General features: G+C 41.7%; 1 protein-coding gene across 12 annotated transcripts in view; it reads right to left on the reverse strand.

The window, feature by feature from the left end:
- The window catches only part of LOC135717643 (cubilin), a 617,516-nt gene that overhangs the window by 21,634 nt on the left and 573,553 nt on the right, over positions 1-22,329 (reverse strand). For all 12 annotated transcript variants that reach the window (XM_065239791.1, XM_065239793.1, XM_065239797.1 and 9 more), the window contains 2 exons: positions 11,090-11,301; positions 10,801-11,008 (listed from right to left, as the gene is read on the reverse strand). In XM_065239791.1, coding sequence (XP_065095863.1) covers positions 10,801-11,008; positions 11,090-11,301 — 420 coding nt within the window. The remainder of the gene's footprint in view (positions 1-10,800; positions 11,009-11,089; positions 11,302-22,329) is intronic.

The raw sequence follows: 22,329 nt of genomic DNA on the forward strand, positions 1-22,329 counted from the left end.
GCGATATAAGGGAAATGTATCATGAATACAAGATTGTGAAGAGGGACCAGAAGTCGCAGATGTTCCTATACCGAAGAGACTCCTCCGAAGAAGCAGTCATTTATGTAATGAATGTGGGAATTTTTGGAGCTGCTTGTTTTCCATGCTCAGCACAGTACATTAAAAATCTTAATGTGAAAGAGCATGAACTAGAATTCCCGAATGCCGCTGAAGTAATCATCAATTGCCACTATGTGGACGATTTTCTGGATAGCAGAGATACTGTGAAGGAGGTCATTTGTTTGACCGAGAATGTAAGATACGTCCATAGCCAAGGTGGATTTGAAATTCGAAACTTTATGTCAAATTGCCGAGAAGTACTTGAAGTACTTGGGGAGCGAAACGCAGCGAAGGAGAAGATGTGGAGTTCGGAGGAGTCAAACGTTGCTGAATCAGTCCTTGTTAACCGTTGGATGCCACAATAAGACGTGCCGACATTCTCTTGTTACATGCCTGGTGCAGCAGAGAGTTTGTTAGAGGGTTTAGTTCGTCCTACGAAGCGCCAAATCTTGAGAACGTTTATGAGTCTGTACAGAACACTCGGATTTCTTGCCAAGTACGTGATCCAAGAGAAAATCATCATTCAAGACTTGTGGCGAGCCAACTGTGACTGGGTTGACCTGATAGATGACGTGATTTTTGGAGATTGGAAGCGGTGGATAAAGTTGTTGCCAAAGCTGAACGATATCCGTATTCCAAGGTCGTATTTTAAAGACGCTGTTCCAGAAGATTGACAGCCACTGCAACTTCATACGTTCGTCGACGGAAGCAGCAGTGCATACATTTGCGTAAAATACATTCGCTTTACCTACACTGGTCAACCGCATTGTGCACTGGTAGGAGCGAAAGCCAAGGTCGCTCCAATAAAAACGTTGTCAACCCCAAGACTTGAATTGCAAGCTGCCATCCTGGGAACCCGGCTGGCACAGTTTCCCATTCATCAACGATTCTATTAGACCGATTCATCGACGGTCCTTCATTGGATCAATTCTGATTCCCGTAGATATCGACCGTACGTTGCTTGCAGAATTGGAGAGATTTTGACGTCAACCAACCCAAGCGAATGGAAGAAGGTACCTACGATACAGAACGTAGCGGACAAGGTAACGAAATGGGGCAACGGGCCGTGCTTTGATCCTGAAGATCCATGGTATCGAGGTCCACAGTTCCTATGGGGTGCAGAAGGGTTTTGGCCAGAGCAAAATTGGAGAGGAACAGATGCAGCAGAAGAACTACGCCCAGTACTCGTTAACCGACTGGTGAACATACAGCTTTGGATCGATGTGAAACGTTTCTCGAGATGGGAAAAGCTGCGGCGAACGGTAGCGTACGTTCTCAGGTACCTGACAATCTTCTTCAGAGCAATCGAGTTGCTATCACTGCACTGGGATGTAGCTGATGTCATCCCATATGTCAAACAGCATAGCAAATGTCAGGCCTGACACACAACATGAGGTACATCTCATACTGGCCAACAATTCGTGGTAGGAGTGATTAATACTACCGCACGATTCTGCAAACAGAGAGCCCTTCTCCATCGGAATCTTTACAGGATTGCACGCCTCCATTCCTCGTTTCGACAGAATGCCTACCTCCATCGAAATCGTTATGGAATGTGTTCTTCAGTTGCTCGATCATGCCAAGCTTGTCTCCAATCAGGAGTAGATCATTCACGTGCACAATTACGGAAATCTCCGTCTAGATTCACCCTGGTATGTAAACAGTAGTCGTGTTTGGATCGGACGAAATGGTTTTGAATAGCAGACTGTTCAGCTACTCGTGCCAGCATCGAGCACTTTGTTTGAGGCCACATAACGATATCTCTGGTATGTCTTTTACCTCTCCTGGAACTGCCATGTAAACTTCTTCCATTAGATAACCAGGTAAGCAGGAAAGCGGATTTGACGTCTAGTTGATGAACATGGAACTGATTGGCGGTTCACAACTCCGCTGTGCCACTAGAGCATATGTGGCATAGTTCACGCCAGCCTTCGGTTGGATACCCATAGACGAGTGCACCGATGAATTTTAGTTGACTCAGTCGAGAAAAAGCAGCACAAGCTGCGGGCAATGTTTACTAATCATGAACAACAAATGTTCGTTATTTATTACATGAAAATTTAGTGTTCATGGTTAGTAAACATGACCCGCAATTTGTATAACTTTTTCTCCGAGTTAGTGAGCTCAAATCCATGGGTACACTCGTCCATAGCGAGCTGTTTAGCGAATAGGGTTCCCAAATTCGTCCTCTTTGACTCGAAATACCCACTTCGATTGTAAAGGCTTGATTTCCTCTCTTCACAAGTCGTTAAATGCCATTGGAGTGCATTTGGGGTCGTTCATAGCTTCCAACCAGTATGTTTTATCAGCTCGACCGGCGGAGGTTTTGTCATATCGAAATTGAAACTAATGAGTAGTCATTCTACACACTTATTATGTGCCAACATTTTTTCTCAGTGTGCCTCAAGTGTGCCGCAGATGTACCACAGATGTGCCACAGATGTGCTGCAGATCTATTGAGAAATGGAGCGATAAACTCTCTAGGAGGAGCAACTTCTTGTGTGAACGTGGAGTATCGTACAATCGACCATCAAATTATCCGCAATTTTCCGGCTTTTTCCCGATTTATTCGCGGAATTTTGGTAACTTTCCCAGTTATGCTATATATATATTTAGATCAAGCATTAAATCGAATGCGATTGAGTCGAATGACGCATTACTTTAAACGTTCTGTGCATGACTGGACCCGGGTTAAAAACATAAGGGTTAAATGGAAAATTGGAATTTTTCTTTAGAATCATATCCCTTCACAGAGTGCTTTTCAGAAATCCTATAAAATTTGAGATTATCTCTAGTTCCTGTCTTTATAACAATCGAAATTTTATGCAGATGACTCCAAAAATCCAACGGAATTAATCCTAAGATATTCTTCGAATTGTTTATGATTCACCCAAGAGTTCAATGCAGCTTCCTTCAATAATTCTACAGATTTAAAATTCACTGAAATTCTCTTGAAATTTCCATGCAATCCCCCTCAGAATTGTCTTGAAATTCTTCTAAGAATTATCTTAGAGCTCTCCTCTACAATCACCTGAATTACTTCTTAGAATTCTCTAGAAATGTTCTAAAGATACCCTTGGAACTATCCTTGGAATTCCAATAAAACTCTTCTCAGAATTCCTTTGGAATTATTTACTGAAAATTCGAAACCCATGGATTTTCATAGATACCCTTGGAACTTGCTTCAAAATACATTTGAAATTATCTTACTAATTTCCTCAGAATTCAAAACCCTCCGGATTTCTTTTGAGTTCTCATAACAACTCTATTAACAATCTTCTCTGAACTTATTGAGAATATTCATTAGAAATGGACCTGACGTGGAAATTGAACTGACGACTTGGTTAAAACTCTTTATGAGTTCTTCCAAAAACTTAATTGGATTTTCTCTCTGTCATACCTTGTTGTTATCTTTAGAATAAATTATCAAAACTCCATAAAATTCCTTTTGAATTTTCATCAAAATTCTCTATTTAGTTCTTCAATGTGATTGCATCCGCAAAATCTAATCCAATCTAATTCAAGGTCCAGAATGTTGTTTTTTTTTTCCAAAGAGAGGACGAAGCAGTGACGCAAAATATCATGACATTTTTTTCCGAGGATAAATAACGTAATAAATTTTTTTTATCAAAAAGTTATAATATATTACTTAAAGTTCTTGATCTACGAGTTTTGTCAATTTTGAAGTGTCCACAATTTTTAACATTACAAAAGTTTGAATTCTTAATAAGCTGTTTTTCTTCTAAAATCAAACAGCTATTAGGGTTTTATATTTTTTAATTTTTCGGATGTTATTTTTTGTTTTGAATTTATACTTGAAATTACTAAACATTTTTTTTGTATATTATAAAAACAGAAAAACCTTATTTTTCTCTACACCTTTGTCTCAAACGCCATTTCGATCAGAAGTGCCGTTTACGTGCTACAATTTTTTGATACATTTCAAAGACGCCATTTTGAAACCTGTACAAGATCCAAAATGGCCGAATTTTAGCAAAAAATGCTGATCATTGCCCATGACAAACAATTATGCAAAATTTCATGCAAATCGGAGGAGGTCGAGTTTTTCCAATTCGTCATTTGCCGTGGAACTGGCTCCGATGGAGGAAAATCATAAAGAAAATCAAGAAAATCCAAATTCTGAGTAAAACATTTTTTTCAAAGTAACTTTTTTAAAACTTATAAAAGACATATCTTTTGCTGTTTCTAAATTATGAACAAAAAACTAACTGTGAGGAAATTTTTCAACTTTTTGGATTTTCCCGAATTTTCAATAATCTCAAAATCTATAACTCATAAATGGTAAGGAGCACCACTCTGAAATTTTAGTCGTCAAAAGTATAACATACCTATAATTTACATAATTTCCTATCTTTTATTTCATTTCCATTTCTAATCGGGTAACCTTTCACCGCTCCAGACGTCTCTGGGTTTAATAAAGTTGTTTTTGTCCGTTGAGTCTCATCAGGAGGCCCCACATTCGTCAGTCGGCCAACCACAACCCACCTAACTAATAGCGGAATGGGGAATGGCTGTGACACGTTTATTTTCTTTCCTCGTCAAACTGCTTCTTCTACTTTATCGCCTACTATGCTTTTGATATTGTTGTTGCTGTTGTAGTTGTTCCTGTGACTGTGACCACTGGTGGAACACATTACGAAAACAACAGAGCAGGCGAGCTTGGCAGCAACACAAAGAATCTCGGAGCTGTTGTCCTGTTTTCCATTAAAACTACATACCAACCGACGACGTTCTCCCCGAAGATGGGTGGGTGGAATTTGGGTGTGTGAGATATGCTAGTTACCCAAGTTTGTTGTTGCTGGGGCTGGAGATGACTGCTGCTTAGAAGCAGCAGTTTGGTAATTTTGTTTTGAAAGGTAAATATAAAATATTTATGTTAAGTCTTTCCAGAGTTGGTTTTATAGAGTCATTCGTCGGTAGAGGCAGATAGGTAAAGCTTCTGAGTGTGTGTACATACATCTTTTCAGATAGACACAATTGCCTGGGACGAACTACACTTTTGAAACGAGATTGAAATCGTTAGTTGTTTATTCTGCATTTAATTTATTTTTGTGTAGTTTATCAACCGCCATCGCTAAGCAGAGATGCCAGCTACTTTTGCAAAATTTCTGTACGGAAGCTAACGAAATGTCTATATTTGTCTGTATCAGGAATTTTGAATAGTGAGAGCGGTGGAAAGCGTATAGTTTTCTCAGAGCTTAGAGCTCTTTCGTGATAATTACATTTCATTCACATTCAATGAGAGAGAAACGAAAAACTGAATCCTACGTGGGCCCATTGCTGTCATTTTCAGGGTTGTTACGAGAAATTCGAAATAAAATTAGCCCCAAACCGAAGACTACAAATCAAAATGACTGGCAACTGTTCCCTTCTCCCATACAAATGTCAAACGTCACTGATAACAGCGCCTCTGTCAATAAAAAGTGGAACTTTGAAGTACAAGTATTAGTGAGACTGCTCATAAACAGTGACTGTGTGTGTGACCTACTGTTTTTGTTTTGCTCTACAACATTTCACGGCAATTTGTATCCTAATCCCAGTTTTCCAACTACAAACCGAAAAACCGACGTCATGGTGGATCAAGTAGAGGATTGAAACTTGGAGGATTGAAAATCTCGTTCAGAGAGCCAATGACCGGGAAGGACTGCATACGTACAAAGTGCAGAAGGCTCCAAATCGTGAAAGTAACTGTACACCCAGATGATGACGAAACCTCATTGTGTCAAGGCGGACTTCCGGCAGCTTTCGTTCTTCACCGCCCAGCACAAGTTTGATGTTCCGGATGAAATAAGAAAGGAGAAACTTTCAAAATTTGCCAAGAAATACATGATTTGGCAAGCGATCTGCTTATGTGACAAACGGAGAGCATTGTTCGTGACTATTGGGACTGTAAACGGGGAGATCTACCTCAAGGAGTGTCTACAGAAGCGTCTGTAGATGGGCCCTACGATCTTATGGTCGGATCTAGCTTGGTGCCACTATTCAAATGTTGTCCTGGAGTGGTACGAAGCCAACGGGGTCACTTTCGTACCCAAGGACATGAACCCTACCAACGGAACTAAGGCCCATCGAAAAATACTGGGTTTTATGATGAAGGAGATCGAAGCAACTCGGTGAAATTATAATAATCCTGTCAGTATGTCAGTACTGCATCAATAAAGTCTAGTTTAGTCTCATGTTTCAACCCAACCGGTCGTATTAACCGAGGTATTAACTCCCTCCTCTAAGAGGTTATGGGCCATTGCTAGAGATGACGTTACCATATCCCCGGAAAAAATCAACTGAAAATTTTTTCACGATGGAGAGATTGGGAATAATGAAACTCAACGGAGCGAACTACAGCGTCTGGAAAACCAAGGCTGAGTTCCTGCTAATTAGAGAAGACCTGTGGCAGTACATTACCGGTGACGGACCGGTGGACACCACGGTCAATCCAGCCACTGAAGCTACCAGGGCAGTGTGGAACAGCGGTGACCAGAAGGCGCGGGCGACGATCGGCCTCCTGCTAGAGGATAATCAGCTGAACCTAATCAAGGACTGCAAAACGGCGAAAGTGACCTGGGAGAAGCTGCGGGGACATTACGAGAAGGCAACACTGACGTCCAAAGTGTCGATTCTCAAACGAATCTGCGAGAAGCGCTATTCCGACGGAGAAGACATCGAGCAGCACATTTTTTAAATGGAGGGTCTGTTCGAGAGGCTGACGCTGACTGGAGAGGAACTGAGCAAGAGTCTACAGGTAGTTTTGGTGCTCCGGAGTCTTCCGGAATCGTTCTCGACTCTGACCACAACGTTGGAAAGCAGGTCCAACGACGAGTTAACGCTGGATCTGGTCAAATCCAAGGTGGTCGACGAGGTGGCAAAACGTTGCTCGAGCGGTGGACTGGACTCGGTGCTCAAGACCCACGTGTCATTTTTGCCAACGACCGGGGCACAAGCAGAAGGATTGTCCATCTCTGGCCGAGAAGCGGACAAGCGAACGGAAATCATCAGATGACCAGCTAAGCGAAACCAACCACAGGTGCGAGCAGCTCGCGAAGAAACCCCGAAGAAGGAGTATTCGTTCGCGAAGAGAGGAACTGCAACGGTATCAAATTCATGGTTCGTTGATTCCGGCGCAACGTCGCACATGTGTGTGGATCGGGCAATTTTTTGTTGAGCTGAAGGAGAGTCATAAGCAGGACGTGATTTTGGCCGATGGTACTGCGACGAAGGCGGAAGGCATCGGTTCATGCCAGGTAACTATGCTGTCTCCGGAGGGTGAGCCATCAATAGTAACCCTCAAGGAGGTGCTGCTGGTACCGAATTTCGAATCGAGCTTGGTTTCCGTGCAGAAGCTGACGGCAAACGGAGCTACGGTCATTTTCGACGTCAAAGGATATCGAATCTTGAAGGACAAGAAGGTGATTGCGGCAGCAACGATTTCTGGGGGACTGTACTCCCTGAAGGTACCCCAGGAAGCACTGGCCGTCAAACTGTCAGCACACTTGGCACCGTGTGTTGGGGCATCGTGACCATGACGCCGTTCGTGAGCTGGTGACCAAGGGTATGGCAACTGGAATCGAGATGAAAGAGTGCGGCTGCCGAGTCGTCTGTGAATGCTGTCGTGAGGGCAAGCTGACACGTCTTCCGTTCCCCAAGAAGTCGAAGCCAAAGTCCAAGCAACCATTGGACCTTATTCACACCGCTGTGTGTGGACGCATGCGAACCGTGACACCCGGTGGGTGTCGTTATTTTCTCACCATGATTGACGACTTCACCCGGTTTACCGTCGTATATTCCCTAAAGTGGAAGTCCGAGGTTTCCCAGCGTATTCAAGAGTACGTCAAGTTCGCCCAGACAGAATTTGGAAAAACCCCGAAAGTCATTTGTTCCGACCAGGAAGGTGAATTTCGGAGTGACGTGCTGGATGCGTTCTGCCGAGCGCAGTAGATACGTCAGCAATTTACCACCGCCTACACTCCGCAGCAGAACGGGGTTGCGGAGCGGAAGAACCGCTCACTGGTGGACTCCCGAATGCCGTTGAAATACTGGGCGGAAGCGGTTAACACTGCGAACTATCTACAAAACTGTTTGCCGACAAAGCCGTTGAAGAAAACGCCGTACGAGCTGTGGTATGGCACGAAGCCAGACATGACCACCTCTAGGTGTTCGGTTCACCTGCGTACGTGTGGATCCCTGGAGAGAAGAGAAGCAAATTTTTCCCAACACAAGACGTACCGATTCATGGACCCAAACAACGACAAGTCGGGACTGCAGGTTCCTGCCATTGGACGAGGTTCGGAGTGCCGAACCTCAGAAGGGAAGTATCGTTGATTATCCATTTAGACTCCTAGAGCAACCGAAAGCTGAGGTCCCCGTTATTCCAGCAAACGTGGACGAGAGCGAGGACGAATCGGATGAGTCCGATCTACTCAGGTTTGAGACCAGCTACGACGATGCCAATGAGGAGACGTTTGTGGAAACAGAAGCGCAGGAGGAGCTTGAGACATCCGACTATCAGGAGGAGCAAGACGTCGTCGGCGAAGTTGATGTACCAGTAGTCCGACGATCGGAGCGTACCACAAAGGGCATCCCGCCAGAACGGTACCAAGACACCGTGCGCATAGCAGCGCACATTCGAAGAAGCAATGGCTAGCCCCGAGCGCAACATGTGGGAGGCAGCCATGGAGGAAGAGATGAAAGCGCACGAAGAGAATTCCACATGGGATGTCGTCCGTTTGCCGCCAAACAAGAAGGCTATAGGCAGCAAATGGGTATTCACGAAGAAGATGGACGAGGGCGGAAACCACTTTTCGAACCCTGCTGAGTGTTGCCGCCAGACGAGGAATGCTGGTGAAGCACGTCAACGTGAAGACGGCGTATCTACACGGAGAGCTGGAGGAGACCATTTTCATGAAGCAGCCGGAGAAAAAATCACCGAAGTCTTGAAGCAGCTGGGCTACGTGCCATCTGAAGCAGACTCGTGCCTGTTCGTAAAAACCTGGAAGAAGAAGAAGACGTTCATATTACTATATGAGGACGACATGCTGATTGTCACTAACACAGAAGCGGAATATGAAGCCGTCCGGAAGCATTTAGTGGAGCACTTTACCATTACGTGCCTTGGAGACGTGCGACACTATTTGGGAATCCGAGTGACAAGATCCGGCGGACAGTTTTTCCTGAACCAACAAACCTACATCCAGAAGGTAGCCGAACGGTTCGGACAATCAACAGCGAAGCGCTCGCCGATACCGATGGATCCCGGGTACTCGAAGGTACAGCAGAAGGAGGAGGAGCCATGCCCAGAAACGACGAGTTCCAGAGCCTGGTGGGTGCTCTTCTATACATCGCGGTCAACACGAGCCATAAACGCCTCAATTCTGGACCGCAAGGTGAGTCGACCAACGGAAGCAGACTGGACCGAAGCAAAACGGACGCTCCGGTATCTCCAGTCAACAGTGGATTGGAGCCTACGTCTAGGTTCATCCGGACCGCTGGAAGCATACGTCGATGCAGACTGGACTGGTGACAAGACAGACCGGAAATCAAACACCGGTTTCGTCTTCTGTCTTGGAGGACCAATCAGTTGGGCAGCCCAAAAACAACCATGCGTAACTCTTTCGTCTACCGAAGCGGAGTACGTGGCGCTTTCCGAAGCCAGCCGCGAGCTGATGTGGCTGATGAAGCTACTGAAGGACGTCGGAGAACCAATTCTGGCTCCTGCAGTTGTACACGAAGACAACCAAAGCTGTATTGCGATGCTGAAATCTGCAGGCGGTAGCAACCGAACAAAGCACATCGACACTCGCTATAATTTTGTGAAGGAGTTGGTCAACAATAGTGTGATGGACGTTCGCTATTGCCGCAGTGAAGAAATGGTTGCCGATGGTCTAACAAAACCATTGGCTCGCGTCATGATGGAGAAGATGCGCCTGAAAATTGGTCTACAGCCCACCGAGCTTGAGGAGGAGTAATCGAAGCAACTCACCGAGCTTGAGGAGGAGTGAAGGAGATCGAAGCAACTCGGTGAAATTATAATAATCCTAGTATGCTATAAATGTCAGTACTGCATCAATAAAGTCTAGTTTAGTTTCAACCCAACCGGTCGTATTAACTCCCTCCTCTAAGATATGAAGCAGGCACTACGGAAGTATCCCAAGGAGGTCAAATCTGAGGAAGACATGAAGAAAAGTGGGTTTCCAGTCAGAAGAAGCTGCAGGCAGATGTTGTACAGAACCTAATGAGTGGAGTTAAGCGTAAGGTGTGAGCGTACGGTTATGGTATTGAAGTTGAATGAAATAAATATGCCAAAAGCTCACAAATGGGCTATATTTTATTGTCTGAAAGTTTGAAAAGGATCGGTCAACTAGGTAGTTTTCTACAGCGTTTTTTCCGTGATGCAATTTGATGTGGGACACCCTTTAGATGGACCCAATCTTTAGCTCCATAGGCCAACCTTAGAGCCATTTTCCCTACATGTCCATACTTATTGTGGCAAATGAACCGGAAGAAAACAAAATGACAGTGTGAACGTCAAAACTCTAGCTATTAATGTATCATCTCTCTGTGAAAGAATCCATTGACCTTCCTCGTTTCCCTTCCACTTAACCCGATTGGATCAATCTGATCCCACATCCCATACACGTATAATCGATACACATACATATCTTTAGCTAACAAATCCCGGATACTCACTGCGGTCCACCGAAGAAGAGGTCAAAGTCACGGAACTCGATTCGCACTCGCTGGTTCGGTTTTCCAATAAACTGATATGTGCACGACATATCTTTTGGATAGGCACCTGGATAAGTTGGTGATATAATAGCACCCGTACGTTTCTGAGCAAAATTAATTACATAGGAACATGGCGACCCAATTACTGGCTGACCAATCTCATATTCAGCTGGAACGGAAGAGAAGAGAGAGAAGAAAAAATTAGTTCAGCTGTTCTTCGAAGGACTTTTCGGAGAGCCGGGAAACTTACATTCATTAATAAAGGCATATCGACCCTCGAATATATCAGGTGTTGTCGAGTTTTTATCCGTATAAAATGACAATGCAATAGCACGATATAATGAAATACGACGACGTGGCGGTATAGGTCCACAGTAGCGTCCGCCGAAGGGCGAGTTGATCAGTTCGGCCGGGTCGGATGACTGAACTTCGGCGTACACGTCCATGTACTCGTGGACGCAACTGGATTGATAGGTGGGGGAAGAAAAATAGTCGAGGTTAGGTTCTCTGTTTGGCGTCAGGATATACTGTCACTGTATCTGCTGTTGTAGGCGATGCTTCAAACGTCAAACTAATCACCATCAGGGCGGGTAACGATGATCCATCCTGATGGTGGTGTTAGTTTGCTTGGGCGAGCCAGCAGTTTCGACAAATTGACGTTTGAACCATTGTTTTCAAAAGTAGATACGGCTATTTGACAATTTATCCTTGGGATATTTTCATTTTCGTCTTTAACATTCGTTTACAGTACACATCCGATAGTTTTCATGACTGTGGGCCAGAACACGCTGTCTTTTCGTTGTTGTTGATTGTCGTTAACATTCTGACAGTCGTGCTATCGGACCTCTACCATATTCCAGTACTCCGTTTTGAGCCGGATGGCTTCAGTAAGTTAAGTTATGAGAACTTTTAATATTTTGGATTGTTTAAAGCATGCATAGAATATAATGAGAAGTGAGCGTTATATCTAGCTACAGGTAAAAAGCTACGAATGACAGGAAATAAAATACCCAATGGTTGTTTTTAGAATGTACGGAATTATACTACTAACTCTTTGTCTGTTGACCTATGTCGTAGACGAGATATTTTTAAAAGAACATAATTATTGATGATTATTGATGAAATATATAGGCACTGTTTACAAAGGGGATACTCAAGGTTGTAACTTCGTCAAATACTGTCCAATTTTAATTCTTCCAGAAGCATTCGACTAGAAACCTAATCTAGTTTTATGGTGTGACCACGAAAATAAATATGGCTACCGGATACTGGAAATATTACTTGCAAAATTTGGGATGAGTTTTTTTTTTGGATACCGGTGAAAAATCTATATTTTTAGAAAATAAAGGGTGAACACGAAATTAATGCCACACAGATACGATACCAAATGGCTTGACATTTTCAAAGAATATTCTTATGTGAGTTCAAAATCAAGCTTCAGCGTCAAACTTATACCCGTACCGTGAATCAAAAGCAATACTGATCTATAATTTTTTTTGCTTAACCGCTGATTTCAAATTTGAGACTGTTATTCGGGCTAAAAAATCTCTTAGACCGACTTAGAGTGCAGTTTTGAACCCCTTCGGATACGGTGGTGTTTAAAGTTTGCTCTCTGTTTTGTGCGTGCGTTCGTTTTCATAGTTTTTGGCTGCATTTGCCTGACCAGCGCAGGCAGTCTGCCTCCCGGACGGTTTCCGAGAAGTTTTAGAATCGAGAAAGAAAACATGATTCATCGTGTTTGCAAGCATCAGAAGATTTGGTTGCAATCTCCGTTGCTTGATTTTTTCTCCCGGACCAGAAATTTGTGGCATCGCGAGTAATAATTTTAATTAGCAGTTTATGATGTTGGTTCGTTCGCAACTTGTTTTTGATAAAAATTAAGTGTTTTCGATCGAAAGTGTTCCAAAAGTGCGTTTGAACGTGTTTTGCAGTTGGGTGTGGGGAAATTCGTGCATTCCCGGTTCATTTTCAGTGGAAATTTCGTATCACAAAATTGCCCAGCGATTCCTTATTTTTTTTGCCGTTCGACGACGACGGGTGTGCTTTCGCGAGAGTGACGTTTATTGGATCTGTTTCTTTGAACGGCTGTGTTTTTTGTAATCAGCTGTTGTAAGTGTGCTTGCGAATTGCATTGCCTCCTGGGAGGCCTGTTCACCGTGTTTGGATGTCACGCTTTCATCGTGTAGTTCTATCAAGAGTCTTTCAGAGACGATAGTTTTTGTTTAACTGCAGAAGGATATAAATCGTTGGGTTTTCAGCTCTTTGGTGTTGGCAGTCGCGGGCGGTCAATTTTGCTCATGCTCATGCTCTAAGCTTACTTTTAGCTTTTCGATGATGGAACGTCTTCAGATTTATATTATAATGATCCACCGTTTTGTTTAGGCTTCAGGAAAATCAAAATGTAATGCATGATACCACTGATTAATTTAAAACCATGGTCGCATCACTTATCAAGGTGAATCCTGATCGAACGAACCCAACTTACTAACAAAATCTCTTGTACAACGAAAATGGACAGTCACTCCCAGCCCCATTTAGTTTATTCATTGTACAATTTCACTAATTCTGATCAATCACGGAGTAGCAACCATTGATTTGTGCAGTCAGTGTAAGCTAAGCTAAGCTAAAAAATCTCCTAGACCGACTAAATAATCATCACTGAAAATTTCAATAATTTCGTTGTCACCTTTTACAAAGAAATAAGAACCATTTCAAAAGCGACTACTACGCCAAGAATCGACTGAGATATGGTCATTTCCCTAGAATTTGATCTGATGGAGTAATCTGAATGCGGTCAGATCTTTCATTCACTCAAAACATGTCGTGCGACTACTCTTTGTTCATGGTTTTTCATGAATAAGCTTTTGGTAGACTTGAAGTGGATCATTGACCACATTGCCCGCTGTCGGAACTACCTGGATGTTTTCGGGGGATCCTTTAGTAGGGAACAATTGTAGTTTTACACAGAAACATGCCGTGCGACAGCTCTTTCTTCAAAGTCTTTCATGAACATAGGGTGTCCCAGAAAGTATAAGCACACTTTCAACTCGCCGCAATTTCTACTGCGATGAAGTTTATCAGCTATTCATCGATGTGTGTTATTGTTTACTTATTGCATTTTTTCTTTACAAAATCATCAAAATGCGAGGCCTCACTTGATAATTATTTAAATCTTCAAAATTAAATTTCAACCTCGTGAAGCGCTCATGTTTATTTGCATTGCTCGATTGGAACCGCGTTTGACGGTTCGATTGGAACTTTTGGTTCCAGTCTTCAAGCGTCTCTTATGTTCTCATATACAGTCAAGATTCCTATAGTACGGTTAATAGAGCTTTTTGACGTTTAATCGGCGCACACTGCTGCACCATTTAAATCAAACGAGTGCGAGCAAGAGGGAAACATATCAGTGGGAAAACAAACCGTCCATTCATCCATGTGCGCTAGATAGAGAAAGACGATTAACCGTCAAAAAGGTCTATAGGGACCGCACTATGGGAATCGGCATTAACGAATACAGCCGAAATTCGCTGGTTGGGTCAACTGACAGAAGGCTAAAATTTGTTGGGGGGTATGCGTATCCTTTGTTACGGTTAAGAAGATTTAACATCCAGATGCCTTTTAATTGGGTCATGGCCCAACTAACGAGCACTCCAACTAACGAGCCCCAACGAAAGAATCTCCGCTGTACACGTTCCATATGGGATTAGAGCTAATTGGGAACAAACTCTTATTTTAGGGCAATTAATCATTTTGTCAAGCTTCTGCAGTCATTTTCCATCAGATGTCACTGCTGTTCTTTGCAATGACATCAATCGGAAACTACACATAATCTATTTTCCGTTAATTGTTCACAGAGGACAGTGCAGTGCAAAACATATCTGGTAACTCTATATATGCATTTACACGCTAACTGCTGCTAACTCACCAGGTGAGTCGATCGTACTCACTTTCGTCCGATGTATCGAGTTGTCAAAAATTGAGTAAACGAGAAATGTCAAACTGAGTAAAAGCCACTCAGTCAGCAAAATCCTGGACTTGGAAAAAATGCCAGTCATGTCGGAGGGAACCTCATAGAAAATGTTACTCAAAACCGGCTGAAATGCCTTCAGGTAAGTACGAATTGCTTAGAGAAACGGTGTTGAACCGTTTTTTGCTCCGGTAGAATGAATCCGGAGCAGGCAATTTCTATTTCCTTGAATAAAAATCAAAACAAAAACCCTCCCCGCAACTGAAAGTACGGGCGAGTGGATTTGACTCAGTCTACGTGAGAACGTAGTTTACTCAAAAGTGAGTCACCATAAGGTTACTCAATTATGAGTAGCCATACTTGCCGCTGAGATGAGTACATTCGACTCAATTTTGAGTTGACCAGAATAAGCGTGTAGATTAATATCCGAAGTCCCTCCCTTTTTACACATTCTGCACACAAACTAGCTCACCCTTCACAGATTTTCCCGCCGATTTTTATGTATGCACGGTAAGAAAAAAGTACCCAACGGTCAGTTCACTTTTACCTACTTTTGACTAGTTTATCTCCTTTTCTCCTTCTAATGTTGTCAAAAACGGAGGAGCAAAACCACCCAATAGGGGTAGCAAAGTGTGGGAACGCAACGTTGAGTATAATCATGTTTAACTACTTTTGGGTACAACTAACTTACTTTTTGGTAGAAAGCTAAAGAAAAATTTTATACGAATTGCACACAAGTAAATGAAAACTACTTTGGCCCGCTTTACCTACTTTTGGGTTCCTGCACTATAGTGCCGAGATGAGTGAAAAGAACATACTTTTGGGTACTTTTTTCTTACCGTGTGGGCGGGGCAGAAAGTATCTTTTGTGCAGAATATGAACAATAGGATGGACTTCAAATGTTAAACTAAATGCATATATAGAGGTACCAGACATGTTTTGTAGTGACAGTTACTCTATTTTGTAATCTGTGAAAGGGAAATCGCAAATCGAGTGTCATCAAAATATATGGCATGTTGAGAGATTGAGCTCGTGAGAGAGAATTTTCTCTCTCAAATTTGAATTTTTTGGCTCTCTGGGGACTGGTAGTAAAGCAGGTAAAACTGTATGGGGAAAATCATTTTTATTTAATTGTAGCTTGTTTAGCAATAATTTCTGGGAAAAAACTGAACGACAAAGTCCCTGACTGATTTCTTTAGGTTGTCGTTTAGTTTTTTTGACCTGAATATGCATTGAAAGCGAATTATTCCCACTGCTCTCAATTTATATATGGGGATTTTTATCACTTCCTACCAGCGGAATAGCGCCATCTCTGTGGAAAATGGCCGGACGATATGATTAATTTGAAGAGATAACTTCCTGGTGAATTGAACCTTTTGAGAAAATTTTGCATCCGGTAAGTAGCAAGCCTTGTCCTCAACTGACGTTGAGCTCCGAGTTTTTTTTCGAAACCTATCATAGATGTCTTATCAGAATGAGTTAAAAGTTGTTACCGGAATATGGACCCTGGGGACCACAGGATGGTCCACCGGAAGATCATGAAAGTGATCCTAGAGCTCCGTGCTTTTTTCGAAACCACTCATAGACGTCTTATCAGAATACATTCACAGTTTTGACCGGAATTTTAACTCTGAGAACTACGGGATGGTCCACCGGAAGATCCGGAATATCGGTAAAAGTGGTTAATTCATGAAACTGATCCTAGAGCTCCATGTTTTTTTTCGGAAATTACTCACAAACATTTCATCAAAATGCATTCGATGTTTTGACCGAAATATGAACCCTGTGGACCGGGATGGTCCACCGGTAGATCCAAAGCATCCGTAAAAGTGATCAATTCATGGATCCTATTACTTCTTGTTGATTTCGAAACTACTCATAGACGTCTCATCAGAATGAATTTGGAACTGTGACCAGAATCTTACAAAGTTACTTACCTACTAAACTTATTATTTATTTTCAAAATTTTAAAGTTAGCTAGTTTTACTTGGTTACTACCAAGCATATCGAAGATCAATTATGGTTTCCGTGAACTACACATCTTTGACATAAAGGATAAGACGTAAACAAACATATAATGTACTGGAATTCTGCCGGATTTCCAGTACATTATATGTTTGTTTACGACTTATCCTTTATGTCAAAGATGTGTAGTTCACGGAAACCATAATTGATCTTCGATATGCTTGGTAGTAACCAAGTAAAACTAGCTAACTTTAAAATAAATAAACTGGAGTCGCTAGAATCTCCACTCAAGACGATCGAACAGTTCAAATATCTGGTCCGGAAGGCTTTGGTGTTTCAGAACAGTTTGAACGAAGTAGGGTAGGGGGTGACATCGTTCCGGAAGCTAAATGAAAAGATGATCATGAAGGGACTGCTACTGGTCATAATGCAGATTCGGAATGTGATTAGTGAGTTGGTAAGTGGGGAGAGCGAGACCCTGAAGGAGGAAGTGAAGGGAACGTTGAAGACGTCGGTAGATCTATTTGGGGCGGGGAGATTTGTGACGGAGCAGAAATCACAGCCGAAGGAGGTTAAGTGGAATTGTAAGATGTTGATTGGTCAGTTCTTGGGCTTGAGGGTGAGCTCCTGAAAGTCGACATCGGTGAGTTGGTTGAATGATAGGTTTAGTTCTCAGCCACGACCCTGGTAACCCAGCGCTTGAAATAGAATATTTATAGGCTTGGCGGAGAAGAAGTCCCGGCGAAGTGTAAAGTGACCGGTGTTTTCCATGGTACCCAGCGATTGGAGCAGTTCGGTAAGCATTTCAACATCGCGATGTTTGCAATAATCCTCGTAGAACTGATCCGAACGCAGCTTTTCGAACTCTATGAGGTACGAATTTATTATGGAATCCGAGCCGCACAGAATAACTGAGAACCCAGACAACCAGAAGTCGTACAACAATGTGCAGACAGTATCGTTAATTGCTACAGTTTAAGTTAAAATCGCATATAAGAATGGCATGCATCGCATTATGTTTAAGTTAAATCGTATTGAATGCAAATTTCCGACCTATATGCGATGATTAATTTTTTCGTCGTACTGTATCACAAATCAAATCGGATTACATCGTATGACTTTTCAAATTGAATTTGTTATTACAGATTAAATCGTATATGATGTTAAATCAACTCGTTTAAAATTAAATTAAAATTTGCACTTTTGTACGTATAACCCATTTCTTTGCATTCTATACGATTTGTTTGTTTGTATTTATGTTTGTATATCACGAAAACACCTGGCCATAGTAGTTTTATCAGTGGTCGTTTACAATGTTTGATTCCGTAACGCTTCACCACTTCGTTGATCAGCCAACCGACATTCACTTCCTTGATTTGTTCCTCATTGTAACTTCGATGATCAATCGGACCATGCTCGGAGGTAGAATCTTCACCGGTGTTTGCTTTCCTACCACTAGAACGCTGGCGACGCATCTTTGACTGAGTCGATGGCGTTCGGGAGAAAATCCTCCCGGAAGCGTTCATCAGAATCTGAAGAGCAGCTGGACCAATTACCTCTGATGATGCACACTCACTTCGTCTACTTACCACCGTCACCTGTGGTTCATCCGAGTCCTCATCATACTCCAATCCAGTAGAAGTTATTGTCCTGTCGGAAATTGGAAGTGCCTCCCCCGGAGAACGTTTTCGCTCGAAGATTCGATTCGGTGGCCGAGGCCGTTGCTGATTAGGTTCAGTGTAGTCTTTTTCCGACACAGGGCCTTATTGCGGGTGTCACTACACGGTGATAAGGAAGTGATATTGAGAATAAGAGCCGTGATTGCCGTACAAATCCAATGGGAATCACTTCACCATGACGACAAGTGACAAGTTTTCACCGTGAAGTGACATCCGTAATAAGCCCCATAATTTGGGAGCAACGAACCGAGAGTCACGACAGTTAGGATCTGGGATACGATTCCACTATAGTCTCTATATTCATAGTCTTGTGGGTAGAGTCTCGGGAACCAATTGAGCTGTCAAATAGCGGAACCAATCGAGCAAATCACGATCAACAACAGAAAAGAGCACATCAGCCACCAAAATTTCGTTCGATTGGCACGGAAAGAATAATCATAGTTTTCTTTATAAAAGTTGATAGTACCTTTTCTATTGTTGGTCTACAATATATTGAATTGGCTCCGCTCTTGATAGATCGAAATTATATCCGCCAGACTATAAATATAGGGATTAAAGATTCGACTGCTTGTTATTTTGTTTCTTCAAAACAAAACATGTGAACTGTTAAATTTACCGGGTTGCCAAACATACCATTATACAAACAAAAAAAAATCAGTCTGATGACACTCTCGGAACTGACGGCACAGCTGCGGCACACGTGATGCACACTGAGAAAAAAGTTGGCGCAACGAATATCTGTGAAAAATCACAGAAAATCTGTGCAAAATCACCGAACTGTTTACCGAACGTTCAGCTGTTGAGATTGCGGTAAAATAATCATCCACCCCTTGGGTTTACTAAAATGTAATAGGGGAAAAGTTGGCTTCGGCAATACCTTAACCTATTATTGTCAGGGGGGTAAACAAAGTCCTAGAGCACTCAAATTTGGCCAATAGTTGCTCTGAAATACAATGTATCCACATGCCAAAATTGAGCTCTCAAGGACGTTGTACCCCTGACGATAATAGGTTAAGGTATGGCCGAAGCCAACTTTTCGCCTATTCCTTTCTAAACTAATAATTCATTCTGATGAGACGTCTATCAGTGTTTTCGATAAAAATCTGCGGAGTTCTAGTATCAGTTGAATGAATTGACCACTTTTATGGATGTTGGCATACACAGTTGTACACACCAACTGCTCATTTGTTAATAACTTTTCACTCAGTTGTTGAAATTTGTTTTTTCTTTAAAGTAATTGATAGATTAGGATCATAGTTTACTATAGATATGCAAAGAGTAGGTAAATCTTAACATTTGAATCAACGCCAATGATTTTTTACACTTAAAGTACGAGATGTGCAGCGAGCATTTCTCACTTAATTTTTACAACGCAAAAACAAATACAGTTTATTGCTAGAATTAAAATCTACTTGTTTTTACGTATCTATAACAAGCTTAAACTCTATTCTATATACTGCTTCAAAAAAAAAACTATGTTACATCAACTGTGTGCGAAGTTATTAGCAAATGAGCAGTTGGTGAGTACAACTGTGTATGCCAAGCATGGTCACCAATCCTAATTCATTCTGATAAGACGTCTATGAGTGGTTTAGAAAAAACCGCAAGTTCTAGGATCAGATTAATTAATTGACCACTTTTACCGCTGTTTCGGATCTTGCGGTGGACCATTACGTGATCCCCAGCGTCCTGGTCACAACTCTGAATTAATTCTGATAATACGTCTTTAAAAGGTTTTGAGAAAACCACGGAGCACTAGGATCAGTTTCATGAATTGACAATTTCTACGAATGTTCCGGATCATCCGGTGGACCATCCCGTAGTCCCCAGAGTCCATAAAACGGTCACAACTCTGAACTCATTCTGATTAGACGTCTATGAGCATTAAAAAAAGCCACGGAGCACTAGGATCAATATCATGAATTTACGACTTTTATTTATGTTTCAGATCTTCCGTTGGACCATCCCGTAGTCCCCAGAGTCCATAAAACGGTCACAACTCTGAGCTCATTCTGATTAGACGTCTATGAGAAGTTTTGAAAAGAACCACGGAGCACTAGGATCAGTTTCATGAATTGACGACTTTTACGGATGTTCCGGGTCTTCCAGATTTGTGACCTACCGGAAACTGACTCATGCTGACAGTTGGCCAACTATCTGCTTAACAATTTCTTCAAAGATTTCAGGAAGTTAGCTCTTCAAATTGGCGTACAATCAATGTTTGGTCCCAATTAGGTCAAATCCCATATCAAGGTGCAAGTCAGCTTTACTCAGAGCAAATAGTTTTGCAGTGAGTAAATTTGAGTGAAAACTGAAAAGTTGAGACTAGTGTCATCGATCCGAGATTTTGCAATCTTATAACAGAGTCACCGAGAATCTGGTCGTTCATGTCGGTTTGACAGTGATGAAATCATATATATTTTTTTGAATTTAATTTCAATGAAGACAAAACTGTTTAAGTTTATTTGTATGATGGATCTTGTATCTGTTAAGGGGCCATTCAATAATTACGTAAGCATGATTTACAATATTTCAGACACCCCCTCCCCCCCCCCTTTTTTTTCCTCTGTCTGACATAAAATCACTGCGACCAGTAATTTGATCTATTGTAGTCAACTCGGGGGCAACTTGACAGCTCCGGTATATTGCCAGTGTACCCCGACAATTTGGTGCTGGTGGTTCTGTCAAACCCACAAATTTCAGAAGTGTTATCTTAAAAGGGCGAATGTGGAAATGATGTACAGTAAACAAAATTAAAGTTTAAAACTCATCTTATTGTCGCGCGCTCACCAAACCGCACACGCGATGTTAGCGACATAGGAATTCCAGTGATGCTAGTTAAAAATTTCGCTTTGATTCTCAGTAGTATGCACAATATAGTATCAGTTTATGAAACTTTTTTTTTTGTGTACCGTATATGAGCAGTACAGAACCAAAAGCTTTAACATATGATTTGTAAAAGAAAATAGATGATTGTCATCGAATTAATGGGAACAAATGAGAATTCAACAAGGATACTTTCGGTTTTTTCAACGCTATTGCTATTATCGTCGATGATGAACAAAGAAAGCATGGTTTTGCAGCGAGTAAGAGTGTACTAATTATACGCAGCTAGTACTGCAAAATGTACAATTTGAGGTTCTAACATAAAAGAGTACAACGTTAGTACAACGATAGTACGTATGTCGAAGGCCTCTAATGAATTTAAACTAAATATGTGATATATTGTTCAATTTGTCTAAATTGTAAAAATCTTGCTACAACGGATCTGCGACCATTACTTATGTGCAAAAATCATCAGAGCTCAATTTCAGCTAATATTCTAGAAAATTCAGATTAACAATCACTTCACTTATCTGATCACAACATTTTCAGCGTTCTTCATGGTATTTGTATTGTCATTGTCACTATGTCCATAACTGTTTAACTAAATAATAGAGCATACAAATTTATGAACTCATCTGCTTCTTGGGGCTTCAAGTTTGGTGAGGAATAACGTTAATGATACGGACGGATGTAACAAAAAATAATCACTTTAATTTATTCATTTTAGAAGCTCACTATAATTATTTTGTGAGACCCTTGCGCAAGCCTTTATCGCACCTTATAATCTAAAAAAGAAATTTGTAGGCTGATTATATTCAAGAGGAAAATAAAATAGAAGACAGCAAAGTGTTTTTCTTGCCATTTGATTATAAAAGAAAATGAACCCCCATCAATCGGTTTCAATTTGTTTGGATTATTTCATTTCACCAATAATAAATTCGCTCTTATCATTTAGCATTCTTGCTTGTAGTTTGACATCCACACATGAGCGGTTCCACGAACAAGTGGGAAATTTTTCCAGTTTTTATTTTTTGTATTTTTTGATTTGCATGA

This window comes from Ochlerotatus camptorhynchus, unplaced genomic scaffold (genome assembly GCF_037179485.1).
Source record: "Ochlerotatus camptorhynchus isolate MF236.1 unplaced genomic scaffold, CSIRO-AGI_Acam_v1.1 ptg000062l, whole genome shotgun sequence".
NCBI lineage: Eukaryota > Metazoa > Arthropoda > Insecta > Diptera > Culicidae > Ochlerotatus > Ochlerotatus camptorhynchus.